Source organism: Hoplias malabaricus, chromosome Y (assembly GCF_029633855.1).
Source record: "Hoplias malabaricus isolate fHopMal1 chromosome Y, fHopMal1.hap1, whole genome shotgun sequence".
NCBI classification, from domain to species: Eukaryota; Metazoa; Chordata; class Actinopteri; order Characiformes; family Erythrinidae; genus Hoplias; species Hoplias malabaricus.
The window spans coordinates 72,818,659-72,834,361 of record NC_089820.1 but is presented as its reverse complement, the minus strand read 5'-3'; the positions used below and the strand labels follow the sequence as shown (position 1 = coordinate 72,834,361).

The following is a 15,703-nucleotide window of genomic DNA, read 5'->3' as shown; positions in this document are numbered from 1 at the left end:
CATATAACAGGTTTTTTTGCCTTTGTGCTATGTATAAACAAACTATACTGTGTTACATTTATGAAATGAATGAGCAGAAAAATGAAATAACTATTCTACATGCAACAAAACATTTTTAACTCCGAAAAAAAGACGTTGGGTTGACGGTTAAGTAAAATACTCAATGTCTGTTTGAGTCCTTGTAGTAATGGGGAAATAAACTTCAATTAACCACTGGCAGCAAACAAAAATATTGTCCTCTCTCTGCGTGCCGTCATCCTTTTACTGGCGCCGTGCAGTCACCTGTCAAAAAGTTACAGAAACCGCACACTGGCGGGTGTCGCACGTTGACAGTTGTGACGTGTATTAAGAGCGACAAAATATTTTAAGATAATAAGATTAAGATAATATTTAAGATACAAGATCGTCATAATCCTCATAGAATTACATTTTAAAAATGAACGAACAAAAATAAAATACATTTTAATTAAAAACTCAGTAATTATTTTCAAAAGCTGAGCCGCATCAGAGGGATCAAAGAGCCGCATTTTCACACTACTTGGTTTTAGGTTATTTTTGTTAAATATAATGATAATTATCATTTTTAATATGGCACACAAGTTATTATAATATGTCAAAAGGGCAGGAGAATGTTTGAATCTGTAATTTCAGTCATACGTTAAGCAAAAAATGCAAACATCTTAGTACTTAATGTGATCAAATTCTTACAGACATATTCTGACATCTGTTGTAAAGCCATCCCAGATGAGTAGAGGTTGTGAAAGAGAAACAAACTCCAGAAAAATGCCCTTCCCCTTCAGAAAAAAAATGTTGGAGGCTCAGGTGTTCACAGACTTGTGTATTTACATATATAAACACTTCTGTCTCAGGTTTAGGCACTGACTGGTCAAACATAATTGGTAACTGTTTTTTATCATAATTCTCCAAAACAGGACAGAGTCATTTACATGTAATGCATTTAAAAAGAAATAAACACCCAGCAAAACGACATTAGAATAACAAGAAGACACAGCCTGGGCCTCAGCCTTAGTAGGACAGTTCTTGAATGACACATCCCAAGGAGCTGACAGCTCTCTCAAATGAAAATGGCAGACGTGGTGACATGGTTCACATAAAGTTTTATTTTTCTCACAAAGCAGATTCAGAAACGAGTTTAAATGCATTCCTATATTTTTTAACAAACTTAAGACTTTGGTTTCTACCAGGATCTGGGTTTGGTCTCCTCCAGGCTGAAGGCCTGACTTTGAAAAACAATGCTGTCTTTAATGCAAAACTCTGAACATCGCTCCCTGTAGAGCAGCTGCTGAAAGTGAGTGACTGAGTGTGTGAATTAATGAGGAAGTGACAGTATGAATGTGAGTAAATGATTATGAGAGTATGTATGAATGTGTATGTGACTGAGTGTATAAATGAGGTTAAAAGCGAGTGATTGAATGTGTATGCAAATGACTGTGTGAATGAGGAGGTGAGTGAAAATGTAATTGAACTGTTATGTTAGTGAACGTTTAAATATATGAGCGTGAATGAGTATGTGGGTGAGTGAGGGAGTGACTGAATATGTATGCGAAAGAGATTGTATGTGAGAGTGAGAATGTGAGTGACTGGGTGCATAAATAAATATAAGGGAGTGAGTGATTGATTATAAATGTGACTGAGTGAGTATGTGAATGAGTGAGTTAGTATGAAACAAGTCAGTTCCATGAGGTGGTTTGCTAACTATATAGTATTTTAAGAGTGAGATTTCAGACACATGATTTAAAATAAAAGTAAATAAAAAAAGTAAAAAAAAAAATCTTCATCACTATAAGGGCATTATTGACAGTGTTTGCATAAATTAGCCATTTCAGCCTATCTGGCAAAACATAATATCTCAGTAAAAACTAAAGGTCTAAATTAAACCCTGTGTCATGATGTAAACAGCTTGCAGCAGCTGTGTGGGTTGATTGTATCCCTTACTGAGTTCTCAGTTATTTAGTCTTTGCTCTCTTTCTTGAACTGGAACCCATGGCATCTTCAGACTGAAAAAAGAACCCAACATAGTTTCAGCATGAGCGAAATGCTACCTTCATCATTAAATGTTTATAAACACAATGTAGTATAAATACAGAAGAAAAAATTAAAGAGCCCATATCCTATATTTCTCTCCAGATTTAATATTATGAGCTCACATTAGTCACAAATACTTTTTACATGATCATTTTGCTTATTTTGTTACTGTGCCTTTAAACTGTGTATATGTAAATGACTGCAATGATTGGCTTACCCAGTGCTGTATGTAAATCAAAATGTTAAGCCAGGATAAAAATTTTCATCCCCTCTATTTGCTACCTGACAGCCAGGAATAATACAACATTTAATCGTTTCTCCCAACTTCCCAGCTAGAATGGGTGGGGCTAAACTACAGTTGAATCAAGGGTGGGGCTAAACTGCTGGTTAGATTCGATGGAATTTTTTTTTGTAGATAAGGACCTTTCAATTTTTAAATTATTTTCATCTCTTACCGCTCTCCTGCGTGTCACTCTGAAGCATTCATCTAGTCGTAACTGTCTCGTTCGTCCCGCTTTTTCATCTGCCTCTCTTTCTCTCCTACGTTTGGTGAGAGTCTGCCGAAAGTTTTCCATCCGTTTTCGGACCCTTTCCTCCCTGAAAGAAACAGCATGACTTTCTGATCAAATACAAACTGTGGTTCCTATTTTTTATGTCCCTATTAACCACCTTGTTTATTTATTCATTCATTCATCTTCTCTGCCAATTCATCCTCATCGGGGTTGCAGTAGGACAAGAGCCTTCCTGGGATCACAGGGGGCAAGACAGGAAACTGTGGACAGTTTCTCACACTAACCCAGTCACTCACACCTGTGGACAGTTTCTCACACTCACCCATTCACTCACACCTGTGGACAGTTTCTCACACTAACCCAGTCACTCACACACTCACACCTGTGGACAGCTGCACACACTCAGCCAGTCACTCACACACTCACAGTTTCTCACACTAACCCAGTCACTCACACACACACACCTGTGGACAGTTCCTCACACTAACCCAGTCACTCACACACACACACCTGTGGACAGTTCCTCACACTCACCCAGTCACTCACACCTGTGGACAGTTTCTCACACTAACCTAGCCACTCACACACTCACAGTTTCTCACACTAACCCAGTCACTCACACACTCACACCTGTGGACAGCTGCACACACTCACCCAGTCACTCACACACTCACAGTTTCTCACACTAACCCAGTCACTCACACACTCACACCTGTGGACAGTTCCTCACACTCACCCAGTCACTCACACCTGTGGACAGTTTCTCACACTAACCCAGTCACTCACACACTCACACCTGTGGACAGCTGCACACACTCACCCAGTCACTCACACACTCACACCTGTGGATAGTTGCACACACTTACCCAGTCACTCACACCTGTGGACAGTTTCTCACACTCACCCAGTCACTCACACACTCACACCTGTGGACAGCTGCACACACTAAGCCAGTCACTCACATCTGTGGACAGCTGCACACACTTAGCCAGTCACTCACACACTCATACCTGTGGATAGTTGCACACACTCACTCAGTCACTCACACCCTCACACCTTGGGACAGTTTCTCACACTCACCCAGTCACTCACACACACACACCTGTGGACAGTTGCACACACTCACACCTGTGGACAGTTTCTCACACTCACCCAGTCACTCACACCTGTGGACAGTTGCATACATTCATTCAGTCACACATTCACTATTCTTACTTCACATGCTTCTCAAAACACAGGAACTGGACGATTCCCTCCTCGTTCAGATCTTTCCAGGACAGTGATGGAGTTTGAGTTTGAGGTTCGTCTAGAAACAGCCTCCGAGCTGCTGGGTACTGCCAGCCCAGAGGGACTGGGTGTGTCTATAGGGGCGGTAGGATTAAAACTCAATATGTTGGTTTCTTGGACAGGGACTAAGACTAGTTCTGGACTATATCCTCCAGTCAATGAAAAATCACAATTCAAAATGCTGTATAGTCCAGGTCTAAGCTTAATCCCTGTCTGGGAAACCACCCTGTTATGTTTAAATCAATTCTATTGGTCTGTTAAAGCAATATTATATAATCCATTTTTATAGCATTGTTCTGAAATCAAGGGGGAGGAAGGCAGTGTCCTGGCTGCCTTCAAAATTTACATAGTCCCAAGCCTGGAGTAGCAGTAATAGAGGCTATTCTCCCTATTACAGCTCAGTGGAGCATCACAATGATTTTGAGGCTGTAATTTTAACTTAACAATACTACCTACTGTTGCTTTAAATAGCTAAAGGAAAACAAACACCAACACTGGCTTATTCATTTGCATACTGTGACATGTCATTGTACGTTAGAAATAATTGTCCTTAATTATATACCTTTCTGTTGATGTTATGAACCACTTTCTCTATGCAGCGATGTTTCTGGATCAGCTTAAGAGCTCGACTCGGACCCAAACCCGGGATTTTATCACAGTAATCACAGCCCAGTAAAATACACAGGTCCACAAACTGAAACAGAACACACAGTAACAGTGGGGAAAGTAAGTTTCTGTACAGTTACTAGGTAGGCACCACTCTGGGGCAGCCCATGCAACAAGGTGCTACCTTATTTTTCAGAAGGAGTCAACACTTGTCTGAACTGTTTCATACTCATTAAAATCATTAATAAGTGTGTCACGAAAATGGTTTGTACTGCCGGTTTTCTTTTATCATTATTATTAGAGTCATTATTCCATAAAAAAAAGTGTTTTTACCTCTTTCTGTGTCAGTTGTAGAGTTTCCAGAAGCTTTGGCAATGAATATTCTGTGACCTCACTATAGAATAGAGAATCAGAATTTATCAGCGTATTATAGTTGTTTGGTATAAAAACCAGAGACCCTCATACATGTATAACATTTCAGTTCACCCAACCATTAATCCTTCAGCATCAGGAAACAAGCAGAATGTCCACATTTTTGTTTCAGCTTCCGTTCCCTTCAGGAAATTCACTTTCAGTTTCTTAAAGAAACCTGCAGCCACCCCTCTAAAATTCAGTCTCAGAAATTGTATTTACATTTTCTGAGAGCTAATCCCAAACCCATTCAATGATGCTGAGGTCTGGGCTTTGGAGAGATAAGTCCACTATTCTGAATTGTGGGATTCAGCTTTTGTTGTACTCCATGTCCTTTCAGACCCATGATGTGGAGCTGTGGTTGTGACAGTGGAAGAATAGACACAGACTGCAGTGTGAGTGAAGAGGATTTCCTCTTCTCTCTATTATAAATAAAAGCTATATGTGCTGTTTATATGAGGGGGCTGGATTTTTGCCTCCAGCTTTCAGTGTATCTCTGTTACCTGTCTCTGAAATCCACTTTTAGAAAGCCCTGTCTGTCACCTCACCTGTCTCTTTTTGCATTCAGCTGGCGGAGGAGTGTGGTTCCTCCGAACGGCAATGTGTCCATGTCTTCTGAAGCCACAGCATCCGCCAGGCCGCATCTGACCAGGTGTGCACATAGTGCTTCTCCATCTGCAGAAGCCTGGTTCACAGAGACGTGAGTAAAAACAGAAGACTTTTAACCAGAATAAGGGAGATCACAGCATGTTTGTGTTAAACACAGTTAATAAATGTGTAGCTACCCTGATACAGGGTACACCCATCAGCTCCAGGAGACGCAGTAACTCCTGAGTTTTGTTAGAGACTGGAGGGAAAAGGGAAAATATATATGATTTCAAACAGATGTCTGAGATATCACAGATTCGATTCCTGGTGATGCCTAAAGTTATGTATTCAGAAAAAAATTACTTTTATGTTTTGGCCACAATTTGTCTTTTTCTGACATTACAGAAAACAGGTGAGAGAAAAGGAAGTGAGTATGTATTAAGCTAGTGTGCCTCACTCAAGTTGTTTTTGAATTTCAGTAAGGTGCTTTATTTCTCGTACCCGTGTTGGAGTGATATGAGCTATTCCAGCCTGCATTCTGTGCTCTTTTCTCCAGCTGGAAAAGATTAGAAACAGCAAGAAGACATGTGGAGCTTTAAGGGGTAGAGATGCCAGAACTCTGTTTTACTGTGATGAGTTCTTTGAGCGCTAATAGGTTACCAGAACAGTAACATTTCTATTTTTGTTCATTTCAATAAAATGTGTAAATTTTTACTAAATACTACATTTTTACAGTTTACTTTGGGAATTCCAAAGAAATTTCAATTCTAAAAGCTAAATTAGTCTAAAAACTAACTGGGTTTAAGAACTAAATGTGTCTAAGAACTAAATGAAGGAGTGCTTATGTGTGTCTCACCACAGCTCTCTTTTGAACAGGTGGTTTCCCATCAAAGACAAACACAGGCTTGATGTCATGCTCCAGAAATGTGAGAGTTCGGAAGAACAGTCCGAGGAGAGGACTACAACACACGCAGTAGCAGAATTACCGAATTTGTTCACCACCACTGGAGAGAAATCTGAGTCTCTACAATCAATCAGCCACTGACCACCATAACACAGTCCAACAGTTTTTTTTTTATTTTTTATCCGAACTGTAGTGTAATGACTGGTACTGACCTGAGCTGTAGGCTGGGCACCGCTGCGCGAAACTGGTTCACTACGATGGAGGTGTCGAGTGCGATCACTTTCCCTGAAACACAAACAAAAGTAAAGACATATTCATAAAGCTGCGCAAGGTTAATCAGTCTGAGGAACTGATTCTCAGACATAAATTAAGCCTAGTCCAGGGCTAAACTGCAGGGTTAAAATTCACTCAATATTGGAAAAAACTGCCAAATCCCAAACTCTTATCCCCATCTTTAAATTTGTTCTTGGTGTATGTAGAAAACTAAAAATTTCATAAACTTTTCAAATAAACATGTCATAAACAAATATGCAAATATGTTTCTGTGCCTATCCTCAAAAATAACAGCAACACTCATCTTGACATCCCAGAGAACAATAAGTTATTGAGAAAAATGCTGTACCTGGGACATAACTTCCCAATAAATAAGGTATTTTAAGACTTAATAATGCATAAGAATACGTTAGCATAATAAGGTATGGTAATTACTTAAGGAGAACAACACATACAAGCCTGTTTGTTAAGGTAATAAAATGTGGCAACGAGTAAATAAATATAAATCTTGTTTCATGACTTCATTTATTTAAAAGGTGTGTCATCTGCTGGGCTCTGCATGCACCTTTTAAGGTCGAACGAAGAATTCAATGAAGATGAAAGTTTTCATCTTAAAATAACGCTTGAAAAATACAAAATAATCTCAAAATACTCTCTGGGCTTCCGTAGCAGGAGGCTAACTTGGCCAATAGGTTTATTGCTGTTTATCTGCCTAAGCTAAGCTAAAGCTAATCTGTCTGTGTTTTAAAGGTGTTAAGTTCTTTACCACTGTAATCTCCGATTTCTTTTCGGGACACAGCGCCCGGAGCTTCAGTGCGGATCAAATCCGCCAATTTAATGATCCCCATTCTGCATTATCAGTTTAATCCCGACAGTATAACTTCACCGCTCCACAACAGCTAATACTACTGCATGACAGGGATAAATTGGGTTGCCAAATCCTTAAAAACACACTGCAAATTATTTTGAAAACCCACACTGCAAATCTACAAGCTTGGACTACAGCTCAAAATGAAATGCGTTCATTCATTTTCACACCTGTGGACAGTTTTACACACTCCCTAGTCATTCACACACTCACACCTGTGGACACTTTTGCATAGTCCACCTACCATGTGTGTTTAGATTTTGGGAGGAAAGTTTGGAAGAGCAGCTTGAGGAAACCCACAGAGACACAGGGAGAAAACAACACCACTCGTATAACATTTTGATAAATAGGCTAAACTTTGTAGGGATAACTGCGGACCTGGCAACTGTTTAGCGAGAATCCGCGTTACGTATATGTGGAGAAATGTCCCTATTGGGGACCGGTGTGGTGTGGAATAGAGAGGGAATGGATTTGAAAATGGAGCAGGAACAGTGTCAACAGTGGTGAGACAGAGTTGAGACGGGACAGGGTTGAGACATAAGTAACAAGGCTAAGACAGAGGAGACAGAGGACAATGCTGAGGATGGAGCAGGGTTTGGAAATGTCAGCTATGATTCCCGCTCTTCAGGAGTTAACCAGGTACAGTAACGTATGTACACACACGAATTTAACAGGATTCACATTTACAGACGCCTGAAGTTTCTTTTTTATTTGAAATTTTCGATGCCAGTTAATGTTAAAGCAGTATCCTTCAGCTGTACTCAGGTAATCTCATTTATATACGTTCACAATGAGTACGTGTCCCTTCAGAATTAAGGAATAATAATTCGTGAGAACGAGTTAATTAACGTTCCCACAGAGCAGATATGATTTGGGTGGTGGATCATTCTTAGTGCTGCAGTGACACTGAGGTGGCGATGGTGTGTTAGTGTGTGCTGTACTGGTGTGAGTGAATCAGACACAACAGTGCTGCTGGAGTTTTTAAACCATGTGTCCACTCACTGTCCACTGTTAGACACTCCTACCTCGTTGGTCCAACTTGTAAAATCAGCGACAGTAGCTCATCTTTCGCTGCACAGTTTGTGTTGTTCCTCCTCTAGTCCTTCCTCAGTGGATACAGGATGCTCTTGTCTGGATGTTTTTGGTTGGTGGACTATACTCAGTCCAGCAGTGACACTGAGTTTTTCAGTTTAAAAACTCCAGTGCCACCAGTATAGCTAAGAGAGTGGACAGTGAGTGTAGAAACGGGAAGTCAGTAAATCTTTGTTGTTTCAGTGCCACCTCGGGGGAGTACAACCGGACGGTGCAGAAACCTCGCCAGATCCTTTGCCAGTTCATTGACAGGATCCTCACTGATGTTGATGTTGGTAAGCAGAAATATCATTTCCATTTTCACACTGTATATAAAATAATCACTCAATGAAAGAAATTTAAATGCTGCACTGTATTCCACAAATGACTTTAGATTTTATTGTTAGGATTCCTCTTAATTGGAATCTATTATATCAAAAAGTGTTCTGTATCAGCGGTCTTATTATTTTCTTAACCTTTTCGGTCTGCACACAGAGAAACTCTGGATATTAGTTTTATTCCTCATATTTATAGCTTTCTCCCTCATTTTGCTGTCTTCTACAGCTTTGTTTATTATTACACATCCACATTAGATATTTCTTTATACTTTAAATTTTTTTGGCTGCTTCCTTGTATCCACCTAAAGATTTTAAAACTAGAGGAATTGTGCAGAATGGATCAAATAAATTAATTTTAATATACTTGCAGCCATGTCAGTTTTACGTTATTGAAATCAATGATTCCAGATTTTTCTTTGTTTATATTATGAATTAGAGTGGTGTCGTAATGAGGTATTGAAACTCTTCAGGAGATAAAATGTGCATTCCTCTGGTTTCAGTGGCTCTGGAGCTGTGTAAGAGGAGCTCAGGCGAGCCAGCCTGTGTGATGCTCTTGGACTTTGTTCTGCACATCATTAAATCATCCTCACTGATGTTCATTAACCCTGCGTGTCACTCAGAGAAGTTTAAAGATGTGACGAACAGTTGCAGTGGTAAGTTCTGAGTGTAAACCGTAGTCATTTTAATGGAGAGAAATCTGGGCTGTGTCCTAAATCGCAAACTGTACTATTTTCTACTCTCCTAAACTATACTGTAGTCTAATTTATCACATCTAGTGTGTGACAGCACCTCTTCTAAACTGACCTGGTGTGGCATATGCACATGGAGACCCAGTGGCTCATGGGCCTATCGCTCTAGTGGATATAAAGGGCCAGGGAGAGTTGAGGAGCGAAAGTGAGAAACAGAGATGGGTTTTATTTGGGATTGTGTATTTATAGATGACTGCATCTAATTACTAAATTGCATAAATCATACATTTATATGGGGTGCAGCAGATAGTGTCGCAGTCACACAGCTCCAGAGGATTCAAGTCTCACACCAGGTGACTGTCTGTGAGGAGTTTGGTGTGTTCTCCCTGTGTCCACGTGGGTTTCCTTCGGGTGCTCCGGTTTCCTCCCACAGTCCAAAAACATACGTTGGTAGGTGGATTGGTGACTCAGAAGTGTCTGTTGGTGTGAGTGTGTGTCAGCCTGTGAAGGACTGGCAGCCCCCTTGTGCCCAGTGAATCTGGGTAAGTTCCAGACCCACTGTGACCCTGAGATGGATAAGCGGTTACAGACAATTAATGAATGTATGTACTTTAACCTGCATGATAAAATATCTAAGATTTCCAGAAATGTACAGATATTATTATTATAGTTTTATTATTGACAAAATCATCTGTTAACCTTAGGCAGGCAGAATGGTTTTATTATTCAAGTTAAAGTAGAATATATTGACCATGCTCTAAATGTATGGTTTATGCAATTTAATAATAAAATGGTCAAATTACAGTGCACTATAGTGTGTTTTCTGAGTCTATCAAATCAGAAAAGATAGGACATAAAAGAAAAATTAAGGCCAACTCTAACTTGTTAACTTATTTTCCAAAATATTAAATAAATAAACCTGTAACTTGATTTGCAGGAAATTTAAAATGACAGTAAGATGTTTATCTATGATCTGATTTATGTGATTAATTAATTAGTCTAATCTCGTTTCCAGATTTCAGTAAATGGATAGTGGTCCGCCTGCTGCGGATCTCTGCTACTCCAGAGTGTTCGTCTCTTCACCAAAAGATCTCCTCCGTCATCTGCTCCCTGCTGCACCTCTTCAGGGCCAAGGCTCCCATTACTTTCAGGGAGTTTGCGAGGGAGTTTATTGTAATGGCACAGGATTTGGCACAGCTCCTGGCTTCATCTGGTTCAGCCTCGTCAAAGTGGCCTGTAGTACTGCAGCGTTTTAGTGTCAACACTTTGGAGGCTGCGGTTTATCTCACTCCTACTACTTTGCAGTTAAACTCTAGGGCTTCTACTCAGGCTCTTTTAGGAGCTGCTTTAACTGTGATAACTGACATTATCCAAGGAATATTCTTCCCCAGAGAGGTGGGAAAAATCTGGGACACTTCTTGCTTCATCCTAAACAACAGCAGCCCAAGGTTAAAGGCCAGCGGTATGGCGCTCTTAACACGAATTGTAACTTTAGGAGGCTTTCCCGAGCTTCATTCCCAAGTTTTTTTTGCTGCTTTTTTGTCTCTCCTTGACTCCTTCAGCTCCTATGAAGAAAAAGAAGCCCAAATCCTCAGCTCTGAGTTCCATCAGCTGTTATGCTGTGTTTTCCTCTCAGAGAAAGGTGCACACACTCGTTTTGAGAGGGTTCACCTCAACATGTTGATGGAGAGCCTCCAGAGGCTTGTTCTGAGTGGAGAGATGGAGAGAATAAAACTCAAGGAGATAAGGACAAGTCTGTGTGAGGTTTTCCGCTTTCTCCTGGAGTTTGTACCTCTGGGATATGAGTGTGCGGCTCAGATCAGGAAAGAAAGAGTGTTGGCCCTCTGTAAAGCCATGGTCAAAGCAATTGGAGCTCAATCAGACCAGCAGGTAAATACATTACTTGATTTATTAAAAAATAAAAAGGGATGGGTACATTACAATCCAGAATTCAGTGCTTTTGCATAATCTCAGTGCTGTATCAGCTGAAAAGACATTTTTTCCACTTAGAATTTTTGATATTTAATTAAGCCATTGTTTCAAGTTCCAAAGTTTCCGCAGTCGAGTTTTTAACTCTGTGGTCAGTGGCTATACTCTGCACACTGTTTTATCTGTGTTTGTATGTATTTCCAGTATGTGGTGGGGTATTTATGCACTGCTCTGAGGGCAGAAGGCCTGGCTGCTCTTCAGGATGCTCAGAGCAGTGTGTGTGACTCAGTGGAACCAAACGCCGGATATAACGAGGATATTCCAGCTAAAAGGATTCACCTCTCTCTTCCCTCACAACTAGCGTATGACACATTTCCAGCTCTGACCTTCTCTTCTCTCTGCTACTTCTCTTTCTTTAACACTGATCTGCAATTTCACAGAGAAATGATTGACCATCATGTACTTTTCCTTTTAAATCTCCTTTGTTTTTAGTTTATAAATAAATACAATTACATTCACTTTCCATTCTATTTGGACCTGTATGCACTGTCATCTTCTTCAAATTGTAATTATAATTTTAACATCTGTGGTTATAGATACTATATGTTAAATATGAGCAATACTTTAAATAATTTAAATATATTCTGTGCATTTATTGTGGGAAGTTACTGTGACTTAAGAATTTAACTGCAGCTTGCATTAATTATATTGTATTTAAGGTGTATTTATTTTCATCTAAAATCCTAGACACACAAATGCTTTGTGAATTTAATTTTCTCTCTGTGTGTGTGTGTGTGTGTGTGTGTGTGTGTGTGTGTCAGTGAGGTGGATATGAAGAGCATTAGTGAGATCTGGACTGCAGTTCTCTCTCGTCTGGAAGAGATTTTAAGGAGCCTGAAAGACTCTGAAGCTGAGCAGAGTTTAATCTTTATGGAGGGTCTGAGCATCATCCTCCACCTCGCTGCTGTCTGCTCAGAGTAAGGCTTACTTTAACACCATCCTTTCTTTAACACAACTCTTTCTTATTTAATAACAGTGAAGAGGGAGAACAGAAGACAAAGACTAAAAAGAGAGAACAGAAACTGAGTGATAGAGAGATGTATACATAGGAAAAACATAGAATGAGGAAAAACAAAACGAGAGACAGACAGATACATAGAGAATGTCAGAGAGGAAGGGGACAGAATGACAGAATGGTGGAGAGGATAGATAGACTGATGGATAACATGTGAAATGGCCATCCTGGGAGTGTGAGAACTGCAGTTTGTGTGAATGTGATGCAGAAACGAAGTGGAGATGGAAGTAACTTCCTTGTTGTGTCATGTTTGCCACAGTGCTGTACGGTCTGCGGCAGTGAAGACCACAGAAACCACAAAGTTAATCTGGCTGAAGGCTGAGATGCTCGCTGTGATTGTGGAGCACTGTCGGAGTTTCATGACCAACATGAGCAGAGACGATCTGGAGCCAATGGTTGACAGAACTGTTAAAATACTTGATGCCATTCTCTTCATGAGCAGTGAGTTATAAGCCCTATTTGAACAGAATTATTATATATCCAGGGGAGGTGGGTGAGGTAATTTTACCACAGTGACTTTGTATTATTTATAGCTGATTTGCATTAGCTTGTAGAAGAGTACACCCCAGCCCTCTGATGACTGACTCTGTTTCCCTCAGTCCACAGTGGTGCTGATGCTATTGTGTGTCGGAGTGTGTGTTCCCTGCTTTCCGTTCCCTGGGTACATGAGCACTCGTCTCTCTCTGCCTATCAGGCAGCTTCGTTTCCTCCTGGGTTGATTGGACTCTCTCAGAAACTGACATCCTTTTACTGTAAGACCTCAACTTTCTGTTCAAATACACAGTAGACATTTGTTTTCTTATATTGGGTGTGTTCTCTCATAAGGGTGTAAAATCCCTTCAGAATAACATGAAATTAAATTCCACGTGACCAAATAGTTCTTTTTATCCCTTTTCCTCTGTGTGTGTGTTTGTGTGTGTTTAGCCCCCAGGACCCGTGCCAAGTGTGTGTTCCTCCTGGCTCTGCTCCCGGGTCAGTGTTGTGCTGAGTGGCGCTTGGCTGTGTATCGCTACTCCCTGCAGAGTTTGAGTGAAACTGAGAGATGCAGCGCAGTCAGGGGCTTCCCTTTATTGCTGCACAGACTTGGGGCCAAATCACACACACTTATACACAGTATACTGCTGTACGTACACACACACATGCACATACATACACTTTTATACACAATATAATGTAATTACTGCTGTAAACACTTTTATGTAAGTTTAATATATGATCTTCTCTAAGGATGCTTATATTGATTAGATTTCATAATAATTGTATTTATGATGGTTTATTTTGTCCTGTAGAGTGAGTAGAGTGGTGTCATCCTGCAATGTGTAATTTTACTGTATTTTCATTCTGCATATAGGACCAGGCTGCAGGACACGTCTCCGCAGGTGAAGATGGAGCTGGCTGGAATAACCGGCTCTCTGTTCTGTTGTTTATCCGAGAGCTCTGAGCTCAGAATCAGTCAGAGCAAACCCTCCTCCGAGTTCCTGTGTGCGAGGATTGGAGTTTCGGAAGTTCACAGCAGTTGCCCCAAAACCATCTCAGTGTCCATCCTCACTCCGTTCCTCCAGCTGCTCCAACACAGACAGGAACCCAATGTCAAAGAAGGTCAGAACCCTAAGACGTCCTGTAGAATTTGTTTTTAATAAAGCACAACTGATGAAATGAAGTGAAATAAGGAATCAAATTGTTTTGTAGTCTCTGAATGAGTGAGGTTATGCTCAATAGAGTGGGTCCCCGACTTGACCGTGGCCATGTATAAAATCAATGATACATGATACAATGATTAATAATACGAAGAAGAACCACCGGAGAAAATGACTGCACCTATAAAATATTTGAGAAACAAAATTTTTTGTGCTCTTTATTTTTTGTTCTAGCTTTTATAAAGAACATTCCTCACCTGTGCATGCATGTGGATCTAAGCAATGAAGGTCCAGACACTAAAGCCCTGCTGAGTGCCCTGATAAACCTCATCGAAGATCCACATCCGAACGTCCGCCAACTCTTCAGTCAGAACATTAAGAACCTGCTGCAGACGCACAACCCAGACGGATTCCTTAAAGAGGTGCACAGAGCAAATGTTGTTGATCAAGAGAAAGCTTTTTTGTGTTTGAAGTTTGCTTCTTAACTTTCATCTCTGGAGCTCCACAGCTAAGTTTAAAGGCCACACTTTGCCAGTGAGGTTTGAGTCTCAGTCCAAAAGTTTGTGCTCTTTATGCTCCTGAAGTTTTGAGTGAGAGGGAGCTGTGGTCAGTGATGTGAGGACCACTTTGTTCGTCTCCATCTGGATCATTCTTGTTCAAGTTTATTTTCAAGGCTGGATTGTCATTCCAGCTATAAACAAGCACAAAGTGAAATGAGACACCGTTCCTTCAGGACCAGGGTGCAACACAGAGCACGAGTGGACACAATACAATGAGTGCAGAACAGAGAGTGGTTCTAACTATTAGCCTGTACACAGTACTGAGAACTGAGTTCTTGTGCAAAATAAAAAGCTGTAAGTCCAAAATCAGTGGTGCAACCCAATCAAAAGCAGCACCAAAATACAGAAGGGTCAGGGACTGGAAGTGAGGGAGAAACTAGGTTTCTTTTAATATGATATAAATGTGATTCAGCTGATCAACTACATCTGCTTAATAGGAGGTGATTTGTCAGTGATTTTTCATGTATATAATCATGTTTGATTGTGTCTACAGCTCCTGGTATCCAGGCTGAAAGAGGCATTCACAAATGCAAAGACGACCAGAAACAATGAGCTGAAAAACACTCTGATTCTCACCACAGGAGAGATTGGGAGGTAGGCTAAATGTTTTATAGTTTTTAATCTTTGACTTCATAATAAAGGAAGCAAATCCTGTACAGTGATAGGAAATGCAGCATATTTAACAGTAAAACTTGAATACTGTTTGTTTTTCAGAGCTGCTGAGGGGAACCTGGTGTCTTTTTCTCTGCTGCGGTTGCTCCACTGTCTCCTCTCAAAATCCACTCCGATTTCAGTGGTGGCTCACACAGAGATCCAGGCCCTAGCCACGTCCAGAGACCTCAAATTGCAGTCTTTCTTCAACCAGTACAGGAAACCTGTCTGCCAGGTCAGAACTAAACTCCTAACTAT

General features: G+C 40.5%; 2 protein-coding genes across 2 annotated transcripts in view; one reads left to right on the top strand and one right to left on the bottom strand.

The window, feature by feature from the left end:
- Positions 1-596: 596 nt before the first annotated feature.
- LOC136678822 (probable flap endonuclease 1 homolog) lies at positions 597-7,552 on the bottom strand. Its single transcript, XM_066656969.1, has 11 exons — positions 7,394-7,552; positions 6,567-6,639; positions 6,307-6,409; positions 5,952-6,006; positions 5,648-5,709; positions 5,411-5,547; positions 4,785-4,845; positions 4,408-4,539; positions 3,774-3,919; positions 2,502-2,643; positions 597-2,018 (listed from the first exon to the last, which is right to left on the bottom strand). Exons 1-11 carry the CDS (start codon positions 7,473-7,475, stop codon positions 1,968-1,970), a joined length of 1,044 nt encoding a protein of 347 aa, XP_066513066.1. The 5' UTR covers positions 7,476-7,552; the 3' UTR covers positions 597-1,967.
- A 247-nt stretch (positions 7,553-7,799) lies between these two features.
- Positions 7,800-15,703, top strand: part of LOC136678819 (serine/threonine-protein kinase ATR-like) — a 30,148-nt gene continuing 22,244 nt past the window's right edge. Inside the window, exons 1-13 of the mRNA XM_066656965.1 lie at positions 7,800-8,134; positions 8,771-8,862; positions 9,405-9,557; positions 10,609-11,483; positions 11,727-11,884; positions 12,344-12,499; positions 12,857-13,038; positions 13,197-13,349; positions 13,522-13,720; positions 13,949-14,196; positions 14,469-14,656; positions 15,288-15,388; positions 15,509-15,680. Coding sequence (XP_066513062.1) covers positions 8,070-8,134; positions 8,771-8,862; positions 9,405-9,557; positions 10,609-11,483; positions 11,727-11,884; positions 12,344-12,499; positions 12,857-13,038; positions 13,197-13,349; positions 13,522-13,720; positions 13,949-14,196; positions 14,469-14,656; positions 15,288-15,388; positions 15,509-15,680 — 2,742 coding nt within the window. The 5' untranslated portion in view covers positions 7,800-8,069. The remainder of the gene's footprint in view (positions 8,135-8,770; positions 8,863-9,404; positions 9,558-10,608; positions 11,484-11,726; positions 11,885-12,343; positions 12,500-12,856; positions 13,039-13,196; positions 13,350-13,521; positions 13,721-13,948; positions 14,197-14,468; positions 14,657-15,287; positions 15,389-15,508; positions 15,681-15,703) is intronic.

Bases quoted from the DNA above. Each gene is read 5' to 3' on its own strand.
- LOC136678822 (XM_066656969.1), bottom strand. From the start codon at position 7,475: ATGGGGATCATTAAATTGGCGGATTTGATCCGCACTGAAGCTCCGGGC. The intron at 5,710-5,951 runs GTACGAGAAATA...TTTTCCCTCCAG, and splicing joins CTCATATCACTCCAACACGG to TCTCTAACAAAACTCAGGAG. The intron at 4,540-4,784 runs GTAAAAACACTT...GTTCTGTTTCAG, and splicing joins TACAACTGACACAGAAAGAG to TTTGTGGACCTGTGTATTTT.